Source organism: Macrosteles quadrilineatus, unplaced genomic scaffold (assembly GCF_028750875.1).
Source record: "Macrosteles quadrilineatus isolate MER2022 unplaced genomic scaffold, UCM_ALF_1.0 Scaffold_6__1_contigs__length_79288215, whole genome shotgun sequence".
Taxonomy (NCBI): domain Eukaryota; kingdom Metazoa; phylum Arthropoda; class Insecta; order Hemiptera; family Cicadellidae; genus Macrosteles; species Macrosteles quadrilineatus.
In genome coordinates this window covers 58350739-58371402 of record NW_026542599.1, presented here as the reverse complement: position 1 = coordinate 58371402, position 20664 = coordinate 58350739, and the positions used below count along the sequence as shown (strand labels likewise).

The following is a 20664-nucleotide window of genomic DNA, read 5'->3' as shown; positions in this document are numbered from 1 at the left end:
AACTTCTGTTATTTTGAAACAGCTGACAAAATTATTTAATTCCTTTTAAATATGAATACTCATAAGGTTAACATGGGGAACTTCAGAGCCACTGGGGCGGAGCCAGAAAGGATTTTTGAGATAAGAATATTTCTATATGTTAATCGGGAATGTGAGCTATCATCATGCCAAATTTCAGCCAAATCCAACCAGTAGTTAATGTGTGATTGAACTTCAAACAAACAAACAAACAAACAAACACACAAACTTTCACATTTATAATATTAGTAAGATTACAAATTATGGTTAATATACAGGGTGGTAAAAAAGTCCCTGGACAGTTAAATATTTTAAAAAATAATGCAGATAGAGCTACAATACTTGGTACAAAGTTACAGGGCATAAAACTCTATTTTAACACATATTCAGTGATCCAATAACTCTTCAGGGGGACGGCCCACAAGGAGTCGGAAGAAAATCTTAAATGGAAGCATAGGTCAATATGCACATCAAATTAAAGGTATTTTTTAGTAAAATACAATGCCGCAAACCGCACTTCAAAAGGTTGATCCTGCGCAAAATGGCAGATGTTGCTTTGTACCAAGTATTGTAGCTCTATCTGCATTATTTTTTAAAATATTTAACTGTCCAGGGACTTTTTTACCACCCTGTATATGTAACCACAGAGTTAGAGCAGATTTTAAAATGAATCCTAACAAAAAAAAAAATATATATATATATATCTCGCCATAAACGCACTATATGGTTCTCAGGCATCAAATGTATAACTATCTTCAGATTTTACAATATCATGTTTAGTCAGCTTGCAGTTTTCATTTCAATGCTAAAATGCATTAGTGGTTCGTATTCTAGGAAGGAATTTGCCTCAAATTAGACATAGATCTGTTCATTATTGCGTTCTACAATGTGTTCTTTTCAACAACTTGGTTTAGTTTTATATCCAACCAAAGAATGATCAACCACTGATGAAGCGCAGTAATTATGAGTTTCACAGCTTACCACCGTGCATGTAATTGTAAGCAAGTTATGTAACTTACGGGCGTTGGCCACCACACCCATAGAAAACAGCTGACTGCGATTATTTCATACTTTGTTCGCTGCACGTCAGCTGTTTTGCCCAATCAGCTGATTTACACCAGCCTCGTGCCGCTAGCCAAGAAATCGACAAACAATGGTAGTAAAACAATGAATGCAATGTAGGTTGTCCACAAAAGCGGACTTGGGAAATCCCCATGATATATTAAAAGAGGGGTCTTTTTAAACATCGATTACAATTTTAAATACTGATATTAGACATAAGTCAAACGTAAGTGTAGAAAATTGTATACTTCGTAAGTTAAAAAAAAACCTACGTATAAGTTCTACTACCTTATCTCTAGAATCATAGGTTTAGACAGGTAAATGTTCTATATGTGTAGGTACTTTATATGTTTTAATGGTTTTACCCATTAAGATGGGGACACATTTGGCAATTTTTTGTACCAAAGATAAGCGAAGAACAAGTGTAGAATTGGAAGAGAGAGGTCTACACATGTAGAATGGAAGGAGAAATATCTTTGGATAGCATTATCAATTGTGATAATTATCTCATAGACGTTTTACCAAAACATGTACACCCGTTTGTAGAATTTCTTTTAATCCATCAAATAACATCACCTATATTTGTATGTTACCTTTTATCTATGCATCACAAAACAAAACCTAATTTGGGTCCATCCGATCAAATTGAAAAGTTGTCTATTAGATATTGTTTTAAAAGTCCCCTGAAGTTTAATATCTCATTCCCGAAACGAAAAAGCCATAGGTTTTCTGCCCCCTGACTATCAAAGCCACCATGTATACTGTATACACTTGAGAATTATTCTAGTAAATGGTCTTTATAGAAATAGTATAATAGCAAAATATGTTTACGTACAATGCTTATATTATTTCTCAATTCATATTGATGCTTCACTTTCGTATCCCTTCCACTCATAGTTGCCAAAGAGGAGGAGATCCTATCAAAGATCTGTTGATATTGGCATCAATAATGGAATGATAAGGGTGATTTCAAGGTCAGGGTGGCTTGTGAAAGATTTCGATAGGTTGTTCTGCCCCCCCCCCCCCCCATGAGAAAGGTCCAGTGCTGTCCAGCCAAGGACGTTGTCCAGCCGTGCTTTGTTTAGCCCTCTAAATGGTTACCTTGCATCTATTTGTATATAAGTGTATTACATGTAAGAATGGGAATTTTATTTTTTAGATCTATACATATCCAATGCAGTTATTTTGAAAATTTGATTTTTTTTTTTTTTTTTTTATTGTTGAGGATTTTTTTGACATCCCAACTCGTGCTAACTCCATATTTTTAGCCCAGTACCTCGGTAAATATTGAACAGTGCATCTGCCATTGTTGTTAAAACAATGAAAGTAATGAATAATGAATAATAATAAAGGTAGATGGTGAGGGTCAATGACAAAATAATGTCCTGATAACTCCGCTCAATTTTGTGGACGCGTTTAAAAACACCAATTTGAATTTATTTTTTGTGTGTGTCCGTTAGCACGATAGATAAATCGCGTAAAAATAATCCAATTTAGATGGAATTTGTTACAAAAGTCTAAGCCTACGGTAATGTTAACGAGATCGAAAACCATGATGCCCGAGCATGACCGGACTATGAAAACGGAGTTTTATTGGTAGGGAGGAGTTGCTGGTATCCAATTGTACTGCTTAAGTAATAGCTTACAGTAATAGCTTTGTATAGTAGTATTATTGCAACCTCTGAAAAGTTTATATTTTATTGGATTATCTATGTTAGTCAGAGAACAGTTTATGGAAGCTATCTGAGCGTGGTGATCTGAGAGGGCTGTCATAAGAACTTTGCATTTTGGTTGTGAGCTTATTCGCTACGAACGAAGTTTTAGACAGATAAATATATATAAATCACCAACAACTAATATTTAACATGTGGTATTGCCGCTGGCTTTCGGCATAAAAATCCGTTCAATTAAATGGAGACTTCTGATTTTCAATATCTCAATATAAAAAAACCCTAGTCGTTCCAAGTATTTTACTTCTTATTAAAAACATAGTTAATCGTCAAATTTTTTTCTAAATTAGAAATTATGATATTCAAAACATATTTCATTTGGTTACTACCAATATTAGGTTATCATTTTATTACATTAACATTATACTTATACTTTGTGGATTGATTCGACTCGAGCATTATATGTAAATATCTCTCTAACGGTTGTGTACCAAACATATCAACCGTCATTTCAAATTGATTGCTCTTATTAGGTGATTGGAGAGCAGCTGGCGACTGATGTATAATTGCAAGTAACGTTTCATACCACAGTCGACTTGTTTATTGCATGTAACATACAGTTTACTACGAGTGTTTGTCATTATGAGGGGACAAATCAACAATCTCCTGTTATGTAAGTGTGCGTAAGTTAGTTAAGTTTAAGACAATCAAAGAAAAGTAATTGTTAATTTAAATAAATCATTATAATAATTACAGTCATAGAATGTTATCTCTTGGTGCTGAGATTTCAAATAATTGAATAATTTGTATCCAATGGCAAATTTGTAATAAAGAACGAAATATATTGACTTTATGTAATTTTAAGATTTAAAACCTTTGTTATTACAAGCTTTGCCTAACTGTTGTAGTTTATGTCATTTTGTGTGTTAATTAACTAAATTATGATAGTTAAGTCATATTAACCATTGTTTTAGCATTGACTTTTTGTTCAAACGTATTAATGGTGAAGAACAACTCCCTAGGAACACTAAGTTTGAAAGAGAATTTCATGAATAATATAAAGCTACGAAAAGTAAGGTAAGACATTAAGATTAAACTTATATATTTACAGGGTGGAACAAAGTTAGTGTAAACAAATTTCATGTGTTAAACTACTAAGTATCACTGACAAAATGACACCAATTCAGTTGTCAATACCCTCACTGGTATAACAGACAAATTAAGATTTTTTCAAATATTTGTATTTTTTAATTAAAGTGGCCATAATAGTACAAACCATTTTTTTAAAATTTCAAATGTATTGTTATTTTCAGAATCAATATTCAATTTCCAATAGTAATAGTACAAAGCCTGAGATGAAAAGTCTGTATGAGCTCTTATTCTGCAATGAGAGATTAAATTTGAGATTGTTTCGAAAAATTCAATAACTTGTACTTAAGGTTTTCTACGCTAAACTGGACTGAGTAGAATTTCAAATATTACAAAAAACTTCTTCAGTTAATAACCTTTACAATGATGTATAACAACCTTCTGTTTCTTTGATTTGTTATTCCCAAATTTAAGAGTTTCTCTTGAAAAACACAAAACTGCTCAAATTGAATTATCTCTTAAAACATGTACATTTGCTTAGATTGGGATCTTTATAAGAATATTAAGGAATTTATAGTGCTGTCTTAAATGTATAAATAAATGCACCCCTGCATTATAAAGGTGCATTATAAATGCACAATATTATAAAGGTGAAAGTTTGTGTGTTTGTTTGTATGTTTGTTTGTGTGTTTGAAGTTCAATCACGCATTAACTACAGGACGGGTTGGGCTGAAATTTGGCATGATGATAGTTCGCATTCCCGATTAAATTATAAGCCTATTCTTATCTCAAAAATCCGTTCAGGCTCCGCCCCAGTGGGTCAGTAGTTTCCCATGTTAACCTTATGATATTTAAAAGGAATTAAAGAAATTTTTCAGCTGTTTCAACTATTTTAGTTGGTTCTATGACATGCAATAGCATTAAAAAGTTATAAGGTTTACCAACGGGGTGAAGCACTATTTTTTTTTCAACATAGCCACACAAAAAAGCCAAGTAGACGTCTTTATTTCATATTTATTAATATTGTTAGACTTATTTATATAATAAGGTCTGGCGACCTGGCAGGCCAAAAACAAGCAGAAAACATAGAGCAAAACAGCAAAATATCATTCATTATTATCATACAAGTTGTGTTTTTTGCATTAAATCAATTTTGCACATAGTGTAAATATACCATAGAACTAACACGTAAACAATATTATATTTTTCTCAATAACGAAAAAAATTTACCCTAGGTCTAATTAAAAATTTATCACAAAATTAGGATCATAAGGTTGTTAATCCTAAAAATTTCTTTTTAAGCTTGATTTTGAATGCAGCTTTTTGCCATATTATATAAGCAAATACATGTTATTTCAAAGGGATATAAGTTTTGGCCATTCCGTGTTTTTCAAGAGAAACTCGAAATATCAAAGAAACAGTAGGTTTTTATACATCACCTTAAAGGTTATTAACTGAAAAAGTCCAGTTAAGTACAGAAAAACGTCTATACATCACCTGTTTGGAAACCTAAATTGGTGTCATTTTGTCACCAAAACTAACCAGTTTAACACATAAATTGTTTAACACTAATTTCGTTCCACATTGTGTATGTACTGTAATCCTACTAATATTATAAGTTGGAAAGTTTGGATGTATGTATGTATGTACATAGATAAAACATAGGTTAGTCTATGGTATGTATGTATGGATGGATGGATGGATGTTAATGACAAGTAAACGCGAAAAATACTGGTCAGATTGGATTTAAATTTGGTGTGATGATAGCTTACATTCCCGATTAACATATGGACCTTCTTTCGGGCTCCGCCCCAGTGGCTTTGGAGTTCCCCATGTTAACCTTATGAGTATTCATATTTAAAAGGAATAAAATAACTTTGTCAGCTGTTTCAAAAACTTGTTTCAAACTTCTTGATCGTCATCGTACGTGTAATTAATTTACCTGAAAGCACAAAAGATAAGTCAATAAACACTTATAATAGTATTCGCCTATTACTAGTAGGTCTGATGATGAATGGAGTGTCGATCACCACTTACCATCTTTTATATGTATTTACCGTATTGTGAGTAAACAGTATAAGTGTAAATTTATTATTATAAGGTTATTTGACGTATCTTCTGTGCTTTCAGCTGTTTCAACTACACAAGCTGGCTCTATGATATTAAATAGCACTAGTTGCTCTGCCCGTGCTTCGCTACGGGGTGAGAATGCAAAACAAATATTCGGTTTTACTTTAAAGATACTATAATATACTATGAGAAACAGTTACAACATACTTACCAGGAACATATAGGCAAAGGCTCAATCCTGCTTATTGATTATTTAAATAATTAAGATCTCTTAGTATTACAGTACTATCATTTTATATAGTGTATAGCATTTAAAATAGGCTATATGCAAAAGTATTATTCATTGTCCACATGGCACCAAGAAACAAATTCTCATTGTAAACAAATTAAATTAAATAGCAGAACAGCATTTCAGACAACAGCTGGAGTTTCATAACAATGTTTGTTTCCCATGTTAATCTTATGGAGAAATACGAAACTTTAAAGGGCCCCAGGGCCTCACTCTCTAATTATTTCCCTAAAAAGAAAGTTTCCTGCACAACTTCACTTTACGCTCTTTCCAATGACACCAAAAACATGTCAATCGGTTCAGTAGTTTCGGAGGAGTAATTGTCACAAAAATCCTGCTTGCGTATTAAATAAGTACGAGAGCACGCCCCGTGGTCGAAAAATCGACCAAAAGTATGTATTGTACAAACTTCTCTATTTTCATCCCACACTGTAAATAAAATATGTGATTGGAATGTCTTCCATTTGTTTTGATTTTCTGTTTATATTGTGTTGTTATTTTGTCATCACCATAGCAACCCATAAGACCCATGTTAATTTTTTAAAATTTCAAATTCATTTTTTGTGCTTATTTTTGAGCCTATTTTAATTTATAAAGGGATTCTGCACACCTACAGGAAAATAGCTTTCTAACGGTATGCGTAGATTTTCCCTACGATACACACGAGCTGAGAAAAAAGGTTTTAAAGAAACATGCTTGCCTATTAATATATAGATAGATAGATTAAAAAGTTATAAGGTTTACCAAAAGGGTGCAGCACTATTAATTTTTTTTTATTTAATTTTTTTATGCTTATACGCCAACCCGTACGAAGGACGGATACTCTGCTGAATAAGCGTCCTTTGTAAGCAGTTGACGTATAAGTGTAGCGTGCTTATTGAAGTTATACTTGTGCTTTGAGTTTGCTAGGCGGAAGAGTAAAATTTGGTTCTTTACAATATGTAATACGTTCATATGAAGTGACAAACTCACACACACCAGTAAATATTAACAGCTGTTTTATTTAAAAATATTGTAAGAATATCCATCTAGTCATAATGTAAACAAATGAGGGAAGGGAACACTAAAGGCCTCCGGTTCAGAGCCTCAAGAGAATTTACATTTTCTTTCTGTCTTCTTCTTTGTCAATATAGTTATAATTAAGTTTGATTGACTGTTTGCTGTTCATCGTTTGAATACAATCTGACATTTCAGAGAATTTTTTGTAACTTTTCTATAAAATGTAGGCATATGTGTGATAACTTAAAACAGGTGGTTTTCCAACAATTACCAATTAATAACCACCAATCATCTATCCAATTATTATATTTTTTGAGTGGTTTTAAAGCAATGCTCAATTCTTTCCTAGAAACGATTGGATGCCCGAGGGGTCGGGAGCTGCTGCTGGTGGCGTACTACCGCGGTTCCTTGGGAGTCCTGACGACGCTCTAAGGGCATTTGAACAAGAAATACCTCACTGGTACGAATACGATGAAGAGCCGCTGGCTTCCGCTGATACGCTTCTGACCGACGATGTTGGCATAGTCAATGGTGTTGGTTACAGAAAGGATAAGGAGTCAATCTTCCTTATACACGCAAGCGCGTCCAGCGCCTACCACACGAGCGTAAGGAACATTGTAACCGGTGAGTGTTAAGTACGGTAACTTCAATACCTAGGTTGTATTTTCTTTTAACTATGCTGCTTTTAATTGTAAAACGAATTAATAAATTAATATAGTTCATGAAGTCCCAAGGAGAGCTTTCGTCGACTTCAGTATATTGATGAAGACAAAGATAGCTTCCATTTACCTATTAGGGTTTTTGTTCAAATATGTTATATTAAAGTAGGTGCAGTGACTCAATTAATACCTATCCAGTAATGAAATTTGTTACAAACTGTGCCTTAACACCGTTCGAATACCAAAATAATTGCACTATGAGAACGGAGATGCCACATCATATCATGGACTGGTGTTAAAATCCATATATAAATTCCAAAGTACCCATGAACCTTTGAGAAAAAAAGTCACACCCCATAAACCATATACTTAAAATGTTCGTCATGACGAGAAACCTTGCGCAAAACTATCCATTATTTCATAAACTGCCCGTGATTCCTTTCTAAAGGACACTTTACAAATACTTAATGTTAAAAATGCCTCAGCTGTACTTATTTGTTTGTTATTCTTTAAATGTATTACCTTATAAAAATCAGGTGTAATTTTTTGTTTGTATTACTGTATTCTGTTTGGTTTACTTCAGCAACTTAACCAGTCAATAGTTTTTATTAATACTTTTGAAGTCAAACGGGGTGAAGCCCGTGGGTAACAGCTAGTCAGAATAATGTTATAATATAACATCATTGGTGTAAGCATCAATTTTGACCTGCTCTCACTGGAAGACCACAAGGTAGTCTAGCAATAGCCGTGTCATACCACGAATAAAGAATAAGGAAATGTTTGTACTGATGATATTCCCTGAGCAAAACTCGATCCCGAGGTACTTTACTTTGAAAAAGGGTAGTAAGTATAATTGAATTTCTCATTTAAATACAATCAATCGCTTACAATTATTAAATAAAAAAACTTTTAGATTTTCGATGTTAATAGTATTTTTTGTCAACAGCACTGGCCCTGAGAAGGTTAATAGAGAATGAGTACAACGTGTTTCTTTTTGACATGCCAAAGGTTATGAACTTTATGGTGGGATCTGCTTTCAAATCGGTATTTATACCTGGAATTAACACTGAGGTAAATGGTTCTTCTAATACAAATGTTAAAATACATAAAGTCAAAAATGTGGTTGCCTCGTTTGCTTAAGAACGAAGTGCCTGTACAGTTTAGTAAATAGTAAAGCAGCGTATAGACTGGGACAGTAGAGACGGCAAGTTGCTGGCTGCAAGTACTTGCCAGTTAAACTTACTGCATACTTTCCTTGTGTATAGGGGTACTTTCCTTTCCAGCGGCAAGTATTTACTGGCGGTAAGAAAACTCAAACTTGTTTGATTTTACTGGCCTGGCCGTGGCAAGTAGTGGGTCACGTGGGCCACTGGCGGCCAGAACTTTCATATCAAAACGTGTACTTGCCATGCACTTGCCACCAGTAGAGCACAAAGGCAAGTGAAATCAGAGTTTATCAGTTGATCGTGTGAAGTGACAGTGTGTTTGTTAAAAATGTCAGACAAGAGCCCTGCTTAGAAGGAAAAAATCATTAAATGGAGCTGTGATGACATCACTAAGTTTTTAGAGATTTTTCAAAATTACGAACTATTGTGGAACATAAGTCATATCAACGTGCTCAACACAAATTAAATTCAACTATCGACACCATTCATTCGTGACCTCAAACCAGACTGACTGCAAGCTCTTTCATTATCACTTGCCGATAGTACTCACCCGGTGTATAGGAAAACACGGCAAGTGACGTGATGGACAGTACTTGCAGCCAGCAACTTGCCGTCTCTACTGGAGACAGTAGAGACGGAGACGTATATTCGCTGCTTTCATTGCATGCACGCTCGCGCCAGTAAAGTAGTTGCGCAAGCACACGCGAGGGTGCAGGAGTAAACACATAGAGTAGTTCAGAAATACAGTACAATGAAACAAATTGAAACGTGCGCAGAGTGATCATACTACGCGACAACTTACGCGAGAATGCTTCCTCTCGAATCACTACATTCTTGCCACCAAAATGTACTTGTTTTTGAAGCGAGTACGGATGTACGTAGTGTGTAGGTTTTATCTCCGGTTTCTGTTCTCTTATTAAATGGATGATCATTTAATTGTGTTTTAATCAATTTTGCTCGATCTCTCCTACATGCCAAGCACTGTCACCCCGTCTGTACTGCGAACTACATGTACGGGACTTTAATGTTGCTATAAGTTTTTCTTCTGAAGAAATACACCCTTTAAATTTAGAATTTTAAGATAAAAGTTGTGGTATTTTCATACAGTTTTTTCCTCACTCTAGACCACTAGCTAAAAGTGGTTAAAACTATTTTTAGGACTTACAGAAAGCTAATTTCTATCAAATTACAATAGTAATTGTAAGCTATTTGTGTCATATTATAGTTTTATTTGAGTGGAATTTCTACCCACCTTTCACTTGTTATGATTGTTGATGGTTCTAAATCGAACTGAAAATATCAATTAAGATAAATAACTTATTTAATCTAAAGTAAATCTTTACTTTTAATTTGTTTTAATATCATGAAACGTAATTGATACTCTAGCACTTCTATTAGCGAATTTCCCTATAGGGAAGTAGCTATTACCGTAGGTGGCACGGTAAGACCTAGACCCGGGACCGATTTACTTTTTCATTTTGATGTCCCCAGAGGCCAAAAACACCATTCGTTCAAATTTTTATATATGTATATATATATATATATACAGGGTGTTGAAAATGTCTGGAACCAACATTATATCTGGTGAGTGGTTAAAGAAAAACAACTGATATTTTGTATACAGATATACTATGGTTTTACCTATCTTTTGGTGCCTTATGAAATTTTTTAACACATATAGGGAACGTCCCGTAGAGGATGCAGTAAAAAGTTTTAATGGAAGCCTATGGTAAATGATACATCAATTTAAAGGCCAATTTTTTCTGAGTAAGGAGCCACAAGTTTCATCTCAAAAGGACCACCCTAGCAAAAATGGTGACTGTTTGAAATTTAAAAACCCACTTATAGGGAACGTCCTGTGGAGGATACAGTAAAAAGTTTTAATGGAAGCCTATGGTAAATGATACATCATTTTAAAGGCCATTTTTTTCTGAGTAAGGAGCCACAAGTTTCATCTCAAAAGGACCACCCTAGCAAAAATGGCGACTGTTTGAAATTTAAAATTCAATTATTTTCAAAACCTTCAAACAGTCACCATTTTCGCTAGGGTGGTCCTTTTGAGATGAAACTTGTGGCTCCTTACTCAGAAAAAAATGGCCTTTAAAATGATGTATCATTTACCATAGGCTTCCATTAAAACTTTTTACTGCATCCTCCACAGGACGTTCCCTATAAGTGGTAAAAAACGTCATAAGGCCCCAAAGGATAGGTAAAACCATAGTATATCCGTACACAAAATATCAGTTGTATTTCTTTAACCACTCACCAGATATAATGCTGGTTCCAGACATTTTCAACACCCTGTACATATAGACTTATATACAGGATGTCCATAAAAAACGTTTCAGGACTTTGGGAAATGAATCCCCATACTAAAAGGAAGAAAAAAGTTTATGGGAAGGTATGTCCGAAAATGCATATTAACCCAGATATCCGCCATTTTGTTTTTTATACAAAAATATTTTTAACTGTGAAGTTTTTTATCCGATGATTATGAAATTTAGTAAACATGTTAACATAAACAATACCTATAATAGAAAAAATAACAAAGTTGATCCGATTGTAAATTTCAAAATGGCGGCCGTTTAATTTTTTCTAACTTAAATAACTTAAAAACGGCTAATTCTATGAAAAAATGTCAAGAATACTTTTTTTTTGATTTTTTAATTTCCTATCAAACGATACCAAGATCAAAAAGATCGGACAAAAGATAACTGAAATATAACGTTTTTTGTGTAAAAATAAGGCAAAGTTAGTAGAGGAACCCTTAATTTTTGCCTTATTTTTACACAAAAAAGTTATATTTCAGTTATCTTTTGTCCGATCTTTTTGATCTTGGTATCGTTTGATAGGAAATTAAAAATGCAAAAAAAAAGTATTCAATTATCTTTTCATAGAATTAGCCGTTTTTGAGTTATTTAAGTTATAAAAGTTCAAACGGCCGCCATTTTGAAATTTACAATCGGAACAACTTTAAAATTTTTTCTATTATAGGTCTTGTGTATGTTAACATGTTTACCAAATTTCATAATCATCGGATAAAAAACTTCACAGATAAAAATATGTTTGTATAAAAAACAAAATGGCGGATATCTGGGTTAATATGCATTTTCGGACATACCTTCCCATAAACTTTTTTCTTCCTTTTAGTATGGGGATTCATTTCCCAAAGTCCTGAAACGTTTTTTATGGACACCCTGTATATATATACGTCCGTGAACGCGATAACTTGAGTAATTTTTGTCCGATTTTGATGAAATTTGGTTTAAAGGTGTAAAGCGGGATAAACTTGAATGAGTTCGCGAACCAGCACGATCGGACCATGGGAACGGGGCTTTACGGGGGGTTTTAAGGGGTAAAAATTGATTTTTCTCACTTTTGACCCTCAAATCACAAAATTTCCCGATTTCTCTTTAAACCTTTTTAAAGAGCTTAAAAAAAACAAATAATTTAGTATATAAAAGTATTTTTTCCTACAGTTACCTAACAATGTACATGTTCTCTCACTGATTTGAGACAGCAAAGTGGCCAATTCACTCATCAGTGAGACAATGTTAACATTGTCTCACTCTAATTACTTTGTCTCACTCCAGATTTGCAACGTGAAGGCACGAACTAGTGAGCGCGTAACATGCAGTCAACGTCGTATGCGCGCGAAATACGTTGGCAGCACTGGCTGTAAATCAGCTGGTCAGCTGTTTTACTGTTGTATTTGCCACTTCACATTAAATGTTATATTAAAAGTTCACTTCTGTGTAAAAATAGGTTATGTTTCTTTACAAATTATGGTAACTAATTATGGTTTTATGGTAACTGTAGGAAAAGTATAATGTGCAACTCGAGTTCAAAGTACAATTGCCTCACTCGAGAAACAATTCCTCACTCGCCTACGGCTCGTGAGTAAGGATTTCTCTCGAGTGAGTCAATTGCTCACTTTTCTCACTAGTTGCACAAATAACTATTGTTCGATTATTAGTAACGGAGAAAATTAAACAAATTGTAAATTTAAAATTCCCATGTTATTCTTATGGAGAATATTGTCAAATGTTGTAGTTTGCTTGTTTATGGATAAATTTTGATCAAACTTGGCAAATTTATTTATTTTGTACTAAGCTATCAATATTTTACTCAAAAACACACTTTATTAGTTTCCTTGTAGCAGCAAACCTAGGTACTCGTTAAACCTAATGTTATTAAAATATATTTAACTGAAAATCAATTCAGACAAATGGAAATTCGCTTAGTCGGTAGGTTTGCTGCGGCGGGGGTATTTTTAAAACAAAACACATTTTATGATATAATAATGTTATAGCTTAGCAGTGTTCAAGTTTATGTTTATACTTACGATTACATATGTTTTCAGTTACAGGAGTTGAGTCAACTTCTGGGTGACTCTTTTATCTCATGGATTCGGAAGGGACTGATAAATGCCAATCAGATACATATTGTGGGTTTTTGCTTTTCAGCTCAACTCTCAGGAAATATAGGTCGATATGTATCTGCTATGAATGGTGGAAATAAAATAAAATCCATAACAGGTAAGAAATGCCCCGCTGCAGCAAATCTGCAGACTAGGATTTGTGTTAGTCCGACTGGACTTCAACTCAAATATTTCCCTAAACAAGTCATATTTACCCTCCCAATGAGATATCAGACCGAGCCTTGATTGGATGTGAGGGTTGATAGTTTAAATAATATCATAAATAGACACATTTTCTATAAATACCCCCGCCGCAGCAAACCTGCCGACTAAGCGAATTTCCATTTGTCTGAATTGATTTTCAGTTAAATATATTTTAATAACATTAGGTTTAACGAGTACCTAGGTTTGCTGCTACAAGGAAACTAATAAAGTGTGTTTTTGAGTAAAATATTGATAGCTTAGTACAAAATAAATAAATTTGCCAAGTTTGATCAAAATATATCCATAAACAAGCAAACTACAACATATTTGACAATATTTTCCATAAGAATAACATGGGAATTTTAAATTTACAATTTTTTTAATTTTCTCCGTTACTAACAATCGAACAAAAATACTTTTATATACTAAATTATTTGTTTTTTAAGCTCTTTAATAAGGTCTAAAGAGAAATCGGGAAATTTTGTGTTTTGAGGGTCAAAAGTGAGAAAAACCAATTTTTACCCCATAAAACCGCGCGTAAAGCCCCGTTCCCATGGTCCGATCGTGCTGGTTCGCGAACTCATTCAAGTTTATCCCGCTTTACACCTTTAAACAAAATTTCATCAAAATTGGACAAAAATTACTCAAGTTATCGCGTTCACGGACGTATATATATATATAAATATATATATATATATATATAAATTTGAACGAATGGTGTTTTTGGCCTCTGGGGACATCAAAATGAAAAAGTAAATCGGTCCCGGGTCTAGGTCTTACCGTGCCACCCACGGTAATAGCTACTTCCCTATAGGGAAATTCGCTAAAAATCTAAAAAAACCATTTTATTACAAACCATGATCATTTAGTCGCTGAAACAATAACAACTCTAGAGGTTAACTGTAAGAAAGGGCCATGTGGTCCTTATGTTCGCCTCAATAAAAAGTATTTTCATTTATTTTCATTTCAACTCTCTAATGTTAAAATATGCAAAAACAAAATTGAGATAAACATAAATGATCTTACTTTAGTTTAGCATTTTCTCCCTTCCAGTCTTTGAACGCTGTTGTTTTTTCACGCTCACCAATAGCAGTAGATGAAAAATATAAAATACCATATTCGTTTCAAAATGGCTCTCGTTAATTTTCATCATGTAACCTAATGTCTTTATTTCATTTTGAGCTAATACTTCTAGAGAAACAGAGATTCTGTTTTTTCATTGGGGCTTGGCATTTTAGTTTTGGTGAAATTCAAAACTTAATTAGGCCCTACATCATTGTAGTTTTTTGGACAAAGATTAATATCAAGCGCTAAATTTATTTAGAGGATAAATCAATTTAAGAGTATTTACTAAAATAGGCACCTTTTGCAGCTTTAGATCCATTCTCACTTGGACTATCCGGGTTTTTCAACAAACCCATCTCCAAGGACGACGCACAGTTAGTGCACATATACCACACCAACTCAATGGCGTTTGGAACATTCCACCGCAGAGGCACAGCTGATTTCATCTTCAACAACGGTTGGACACAGCCTGGATGTTACTTTAGTAAGTATATGTGTTATAGCTCTCAGGTTGTATTTTATTTATACATGGTGGGGCAGGGAAGTATTCCTAATTTTAAAGGTACATTAAAAGACAACCAAAAATTATAGAACCATACTTTATATTGTGAAAAAGGTTACATCTGGGAGTTTATTTTAATATAACTTTACTTGGTTTTAAACAGCAAATACTGCAAATGGTGTCCCTAATCGTAAATACACTTCTGTATTCTGGTTAAACCAGCTTTATTCACTCAGTGTGACCACGCCACATCAGACTAAGACTATTACAGTGTATTTTGTCCATTTAAATTTCCAGTGAATAGTTATGCACATTTTCAGTTAAACGGATAACTCACTAAAAATTCTTTGAGCAAAAGCATGATAAACCTCAAAAAATGGACAATAGCAACACTAGAGGAACATAACATTGTTTTCCATATCGCCTTCTACTCAACATAAACAAATTTAGTATAGTAGTTTCTCTTGTGTAAATATACAAAATTGATCATTTAATTCTTTTCTCCAGCACTACATGAAAGCTGCAGCCATTGGAAGGCATTGAAATATTTCTGGAACGTAATCCTATATCCTGACCTGTGGGTCGCAAGGTCATGTCCGAGCTGGTTACGTTTCAAGTTCTGCCTTTGCAATTCCAGAGCAACCGTCCCAATCACGTTTCCGCCTATGGAAGGGTGAGCAAAACAGATGCATATTTAGAATACAAGTAGAAACTGATCATCATGAGTTCAAGGAATAAAAAGTACAATATCCTTGCTTTGGGGGATAGCGAGCTGGTCTAGTGGTTAGAGCGCGGGACTCCGGTTCCTGGGGTCCCGGGTTCAAATCCCGCCAAATCACCAATAGATTTTCTCTAAGTGATAATGCCGTAACCCCTAGGTCGAGCCTGAAGTAGTGTGAAAAACGATTCAGTGCCTAGCGTCCATGGATGAAAAAAATATCCCTGCTTTGTAATGGGGGGAGCAGGCGAAAGAGAATAAAGCTGTTCTTAAGATCTCCTGTATAAAATATACCAATTTTTGTTACACAATAATTTTGAACACAAAAAGTTTTTTTAGGATCTCTCTATATTTCAATTAGGAAAGGATTTCAAATTCTCCAGGCAACCAAGTTTAGTGTATAAGTGAAACCGATGCGGGTTGAAACATAATTATGATTTGTTTTATTGAAAGATATCTTTATTTAAACGTGTTTTTACGTGTAGATCCACTTAGTTTCGAAACCCTAGTTAAGAAGTTCATTGAGCGGAGCTAGTGAAGCTCATTTACTATACGTATGCTTTTATTTTACAAAATACTCCTCCTGAAATGATGCAGCGATCCTCACGTAATTTTGCTTAGTCATTGTAATCAACTATGGGAAAGTATGGATCTGAAGTGGTACAAGTCGGACTCCAGGGATTGTCCATAAGTGATTTTTTTGGGAATTTAACAAGTGCCTAAACTCCCTTTATGTGATTGTATCGTGGACAAGACGGTTTTGACAGATAACAGTAAAATCTTTAAAAAAATAGTTTTAACATGTGTTTATTAGCAAAAACTTAATCAAGTACATTACGGATTACAATACCCCTGCCGCAGCAAACCTGCCGTCTAAGCGAATTTCCATTTGGCTGAATTGGTTTTTTAATTGATCTATTTAAATAACATTAGGTTTAACGAGTACCTAGGTTTGCTGCTACAAGGAAACTAATAGAGTAGTGTGTTTTTAGTAAAATATTGATAGCTCACTATAAAATAAATAAATTTGCCAAGTTTGATCAAAATATATCCATAAACAAGCAAACTACAACATTTTACAATATTCTCCATAAGAATAACATGGGAATTTTAAATTTACCATTTTTTTAGTTTTCTCCGTAACCAATAACCGTACACAAACACTTTGATATACTGAATTGTTTGTTTTTTTAAGCTCTTTAAGGAGGTTTGGAGAAAAATTGGGAAATTTTGTATTTTGAGGGTCAAAAGTGAGAAAACCCAATTTTTACCCCATAAAACCCCCCATAAAACCCTGTTCCCATGGTCCGATCATGCTGGATCGCGAACTCGTTCAAGTTTATCCCGCCTTACACCTTCAAACCAAATTTCATCAAAATCGGATAAAAATTACTCAAGTTATCGTGTTCACGGACATATATATATATATATATATATATACATATATAAAAATTTGAACGAATGGTGTTTTTGGCCTCTGGGGACATCAAAATGAAAAAGTAAATCGGTCCCGGGCCTAAGTCTTACCAAGAGAACTACGGTAATAGCTACTTCCCTATAGGGAAATTCGCTAAAAAAAAAAGAAAAAACAATTGGATTAATACCGTCGAGCACAATATACTACTTGATGAATATACAATTAGGTGTATCAAGCATTGACATAAGATACTGCAAATTGATGTATGTGAACCAGATATAGCATTGACTTTTGATACTTCAAGTAGAATTTCTAATGGCGTAAATCATGTACACCATTGACTTTGGATACTGCTAGTAGACGTCCTATTTAGTTAACCAGATGTGGATTTGTATTTGGATACAGCAAGTTGACATCTTATGTACATGATTCAGATTTAACCTGGACTTTAGATACTGTATGTAGTAATTCCATTTATGTGATTCCTTGGTAATTGGGGACAATCAACCGGGTGTTATATTACTCAATATTAATGAATCAGACGCTTGCTCCTCTCAATATTCCAAGTAGACAACTGCATTCTACACCAGTTTCATAAATTCTAAACAAATTTTCTACAAAACTCTTAGAACTTTTCTCTTACTAAACATAACACTCCTACAAAATCACTTACACACATCCGAAATGTAAAAAAAACACCATTACATTTGAGGCATCAACCAAGCGTTGTTCGTTTAATTAGTTAAAAGAAATCTACCTGTGGGGATGATATTTCGGTAAATCCACACACCATAACAGTATTCATTTTGATGTGCTATATGAATATGATTGTATATTTTATTTGGCTATTGGCCATCACTGTAATATGTAATACATGTATTAATTGGCCAGCTATGTTTAATGCATTGACGTTCAGCAAAAAATATCATATTTCTTTCGAATATACTCTTGTTAAAAACTATGACAGATCCTAATCGTACTATCTCAACTTTCTTCTTGTAAACTTACTTATCATGTTTTCCTCTAAAATGTAACCCCATAACCTACACTTCTTTTTCTAATTTAATATTAAATTTAGTTAAAACTACTGTGTTGCAGAGCAAGAGGATCACATTATTTGAACACGTTGGCTCATAAACCCTATGGTGCTGGTCCTCAAGCAGCCAATTGCTACATGAGAAAAAAGGAAAAGGCTATGCCTTAAACAATCAAAGCTGTTAAGCATTAAAGGGTTATACATTTATTTAAGTACTAGCTCTGTACCTGTGCTTCGCAACGGAAAGATGTACCATACCGCCTAATCCAAACACTTGTTAAGTAGATCGAATTTATATAAAAAAAGAACCGCATTTTTTTTTTAAGGTATGACCTACACTGTAACTGTTGTACCTACTGTTTACATTAAAATATATCAATGGCATAGATAAACCTACCACATAGTTGTGCAAAATATTTTAGTTTTATTGTTTGGATCAGCTGTCTGACATTGTAAAATAAGCATTTAGCAGTTATGAATGTTTACATTGAAATATCAACGCAAAGGTAAACAAATATTGTGAATTTTCTCATGCTTCAATGGAGACCAATCAATATTTACTTTTGAAAACCTCATGTCAAAACTTTAGCATGACATAAAGTTCGGGCGTAGCCCGAGAGGAACTCAGGGAAATGAATATTCCTATGACATTCCTAGTTATATGGACAATCTTTGTGCTTAATTTGAGCTGTATCGGTTTAGTATTTTAGTCATGGCAGCCGCCCAGACAAACAGACCCCACCTTAATTGTTTAATAGTATAGATTATATTAACAGTAAATATAGATTCCCCATATTTTGTAGTATAATGAAATATAAATCTTTAAGTACTCTGTTCATGTGTCACAAAATCATGTCTTTAAGCTATTACATTGGAAAATATACTAAAATATAGCTAACAAACTTTTTATTGTCATATTATTTTATTACATTTGTCCTCAAACTGTACCTCACAGTATGTTTTTTCCTTTACATTTTTATTATTCATTTATACATTTTCCTTAAGAATGAAGACACAAATCAAATCGCATATTTCACCTGACCTACTCATGGATCTTTTGATCACGTCACCTTATATTAAATTATCCTAGTTTTCAGTACAATACATATAATTTCTACTTCCCGAGGTCTGTTTATAATGCCCGTATCCTTTACAGCATATTCTATGCCACATCCGGGACCCAATTTTCGCTGGGTTCGCAAGGCTGTTGAAGGTGATATAAAAGGTTAACCTTCATCTGCTCTGCTGCGCTAAGGCACGATCTAGATGGACGATAAAGTCTAAACGAGAAGAACACACGACAAATCTGGGCATGAGAAAATGTTGCCGGAACTTACGACGATTGAGCTGGGTGGATATAATGGTAACCTAATAAGAAGGTTGGAGGTTCGATCCTTAGAAAATCATTGGAGGTTTTTTAGGTCCTGACTAAATAACCAGCTGATCTTAGTAACACATCTTTTATCTCATTAACTCAGTTTTACTTTTTTTGCCTGGAAACACACTCGGGTGTGTCGGTATAATTTAAATATTATAACATAATCAAATTCCGCATGAATAATTATGGCTGGAACCTAAAATAATTGATTATCTGTTTTTGTCTAGACATCCTGCTATATAGTTCATGTCGTGCAATTCTACCAAAAGGAAATCATCTTTTATCTACACAAATACTTTACACTTAGTAAAATGTCTATTCTAGAACGGTATAGGGTTTTAAAACTAGCAGGGTTTCTGCTCTTAGTACGGGGTTTGAATTGATATACTAAGGTAGGTTTATATCAAATCCATTCGAACCAGCTCTAGCAATAAAATGATATATTATATTTAGAGGGTTATAAAAAATACGTTTCTTACGAAACCATTTTTTCCTTACTCATTTTACGATACATTTGATTTAGTTAGCATCTAATACCAACGTAGATTATAATTAGGTGTTTATCCTTGAATGTTGTCACCGGAGACAGTGGAAGTCTCACACGTAACTCGGGAGCCCGGAGTGTCATCCTTCACCTAAATGACTTCCCATTGGTCACACAAGACTGCGATCTTGAGAAATATTAAGGATAACACAACCCTGCGTGGCATTTCGGAAGATTTTCATCATCCAGTTGGAGTGGTTTTAGTGTTCTGCTCGCCTGGTAATCATAATCTTTGATTCATCAGTCATCGATTTGAATACTCTACAAGATATCCCTGAAAGTAAAACTATACATATGTCTGTAGAAATAATTCTGACTTTAACAGCTCTTCATAGCAATTAGAATTACTTAAGTTATA

The 20664-nt window shown here is 33.9% G+C and overlaps 1 protein-coding gene across 1 annotated transcript; it reads left to right on the top strand.

Moving 5' to 3' along the window:
- The first annotated feature begins 3331 nt into the window (after positions 1-3331).
- LOC128997195 (phospholipase A1-like) lies at positions 3332-18630 on the top strand. Its single transcript, XM_054422792.1, has 8 exons — positions 3332-3423; positions 3725-3827; positions 7547-7821; positions 8803-8927; positions 13386-13560; positions 15019-15195; positions 15721-15886; positions 18447-18630. The coding sequence occupies exons 1-8, from the start codon at positions 3393-3395 to the stop codon at positions 18550-18552; spliced, it is 1158 nt and encodes a 385-aa protein (XP_054278767.1). The 5' UTR covers positions 3332-3392; the 3' UTR covers positions 18553-18630.
- The last annotated feature ends 2034 nt before the right edge of the window (positions 18631-20664 follow it).

What these genes read in the sequence shown, in the direction of transcription:
- LOC128997195 (XM_054422792.1), top strand. Translation starts at nt 3,393, where the DNA reads ATGAGGGGACAAATCAACAATCTCCTGTTAT. An exon ending in TACCTGGAATTAACACTGAG is followed by an intron (nt 8,928 to 13,385) that starts GTAAATGGTTCT and finishes ATATGTTTTCAG; the next exon opens with TTACAGGAGTTGAGTCAACT. An exon ending in TAAAATAAAATCCATAACAG is followed by an intron (nt 13,561 to 15,018) that starts GTAAGAAATGCC and finishes CACCTTTTGCAG; the next exon opens with CTTTAGATCCATTCTCACTT.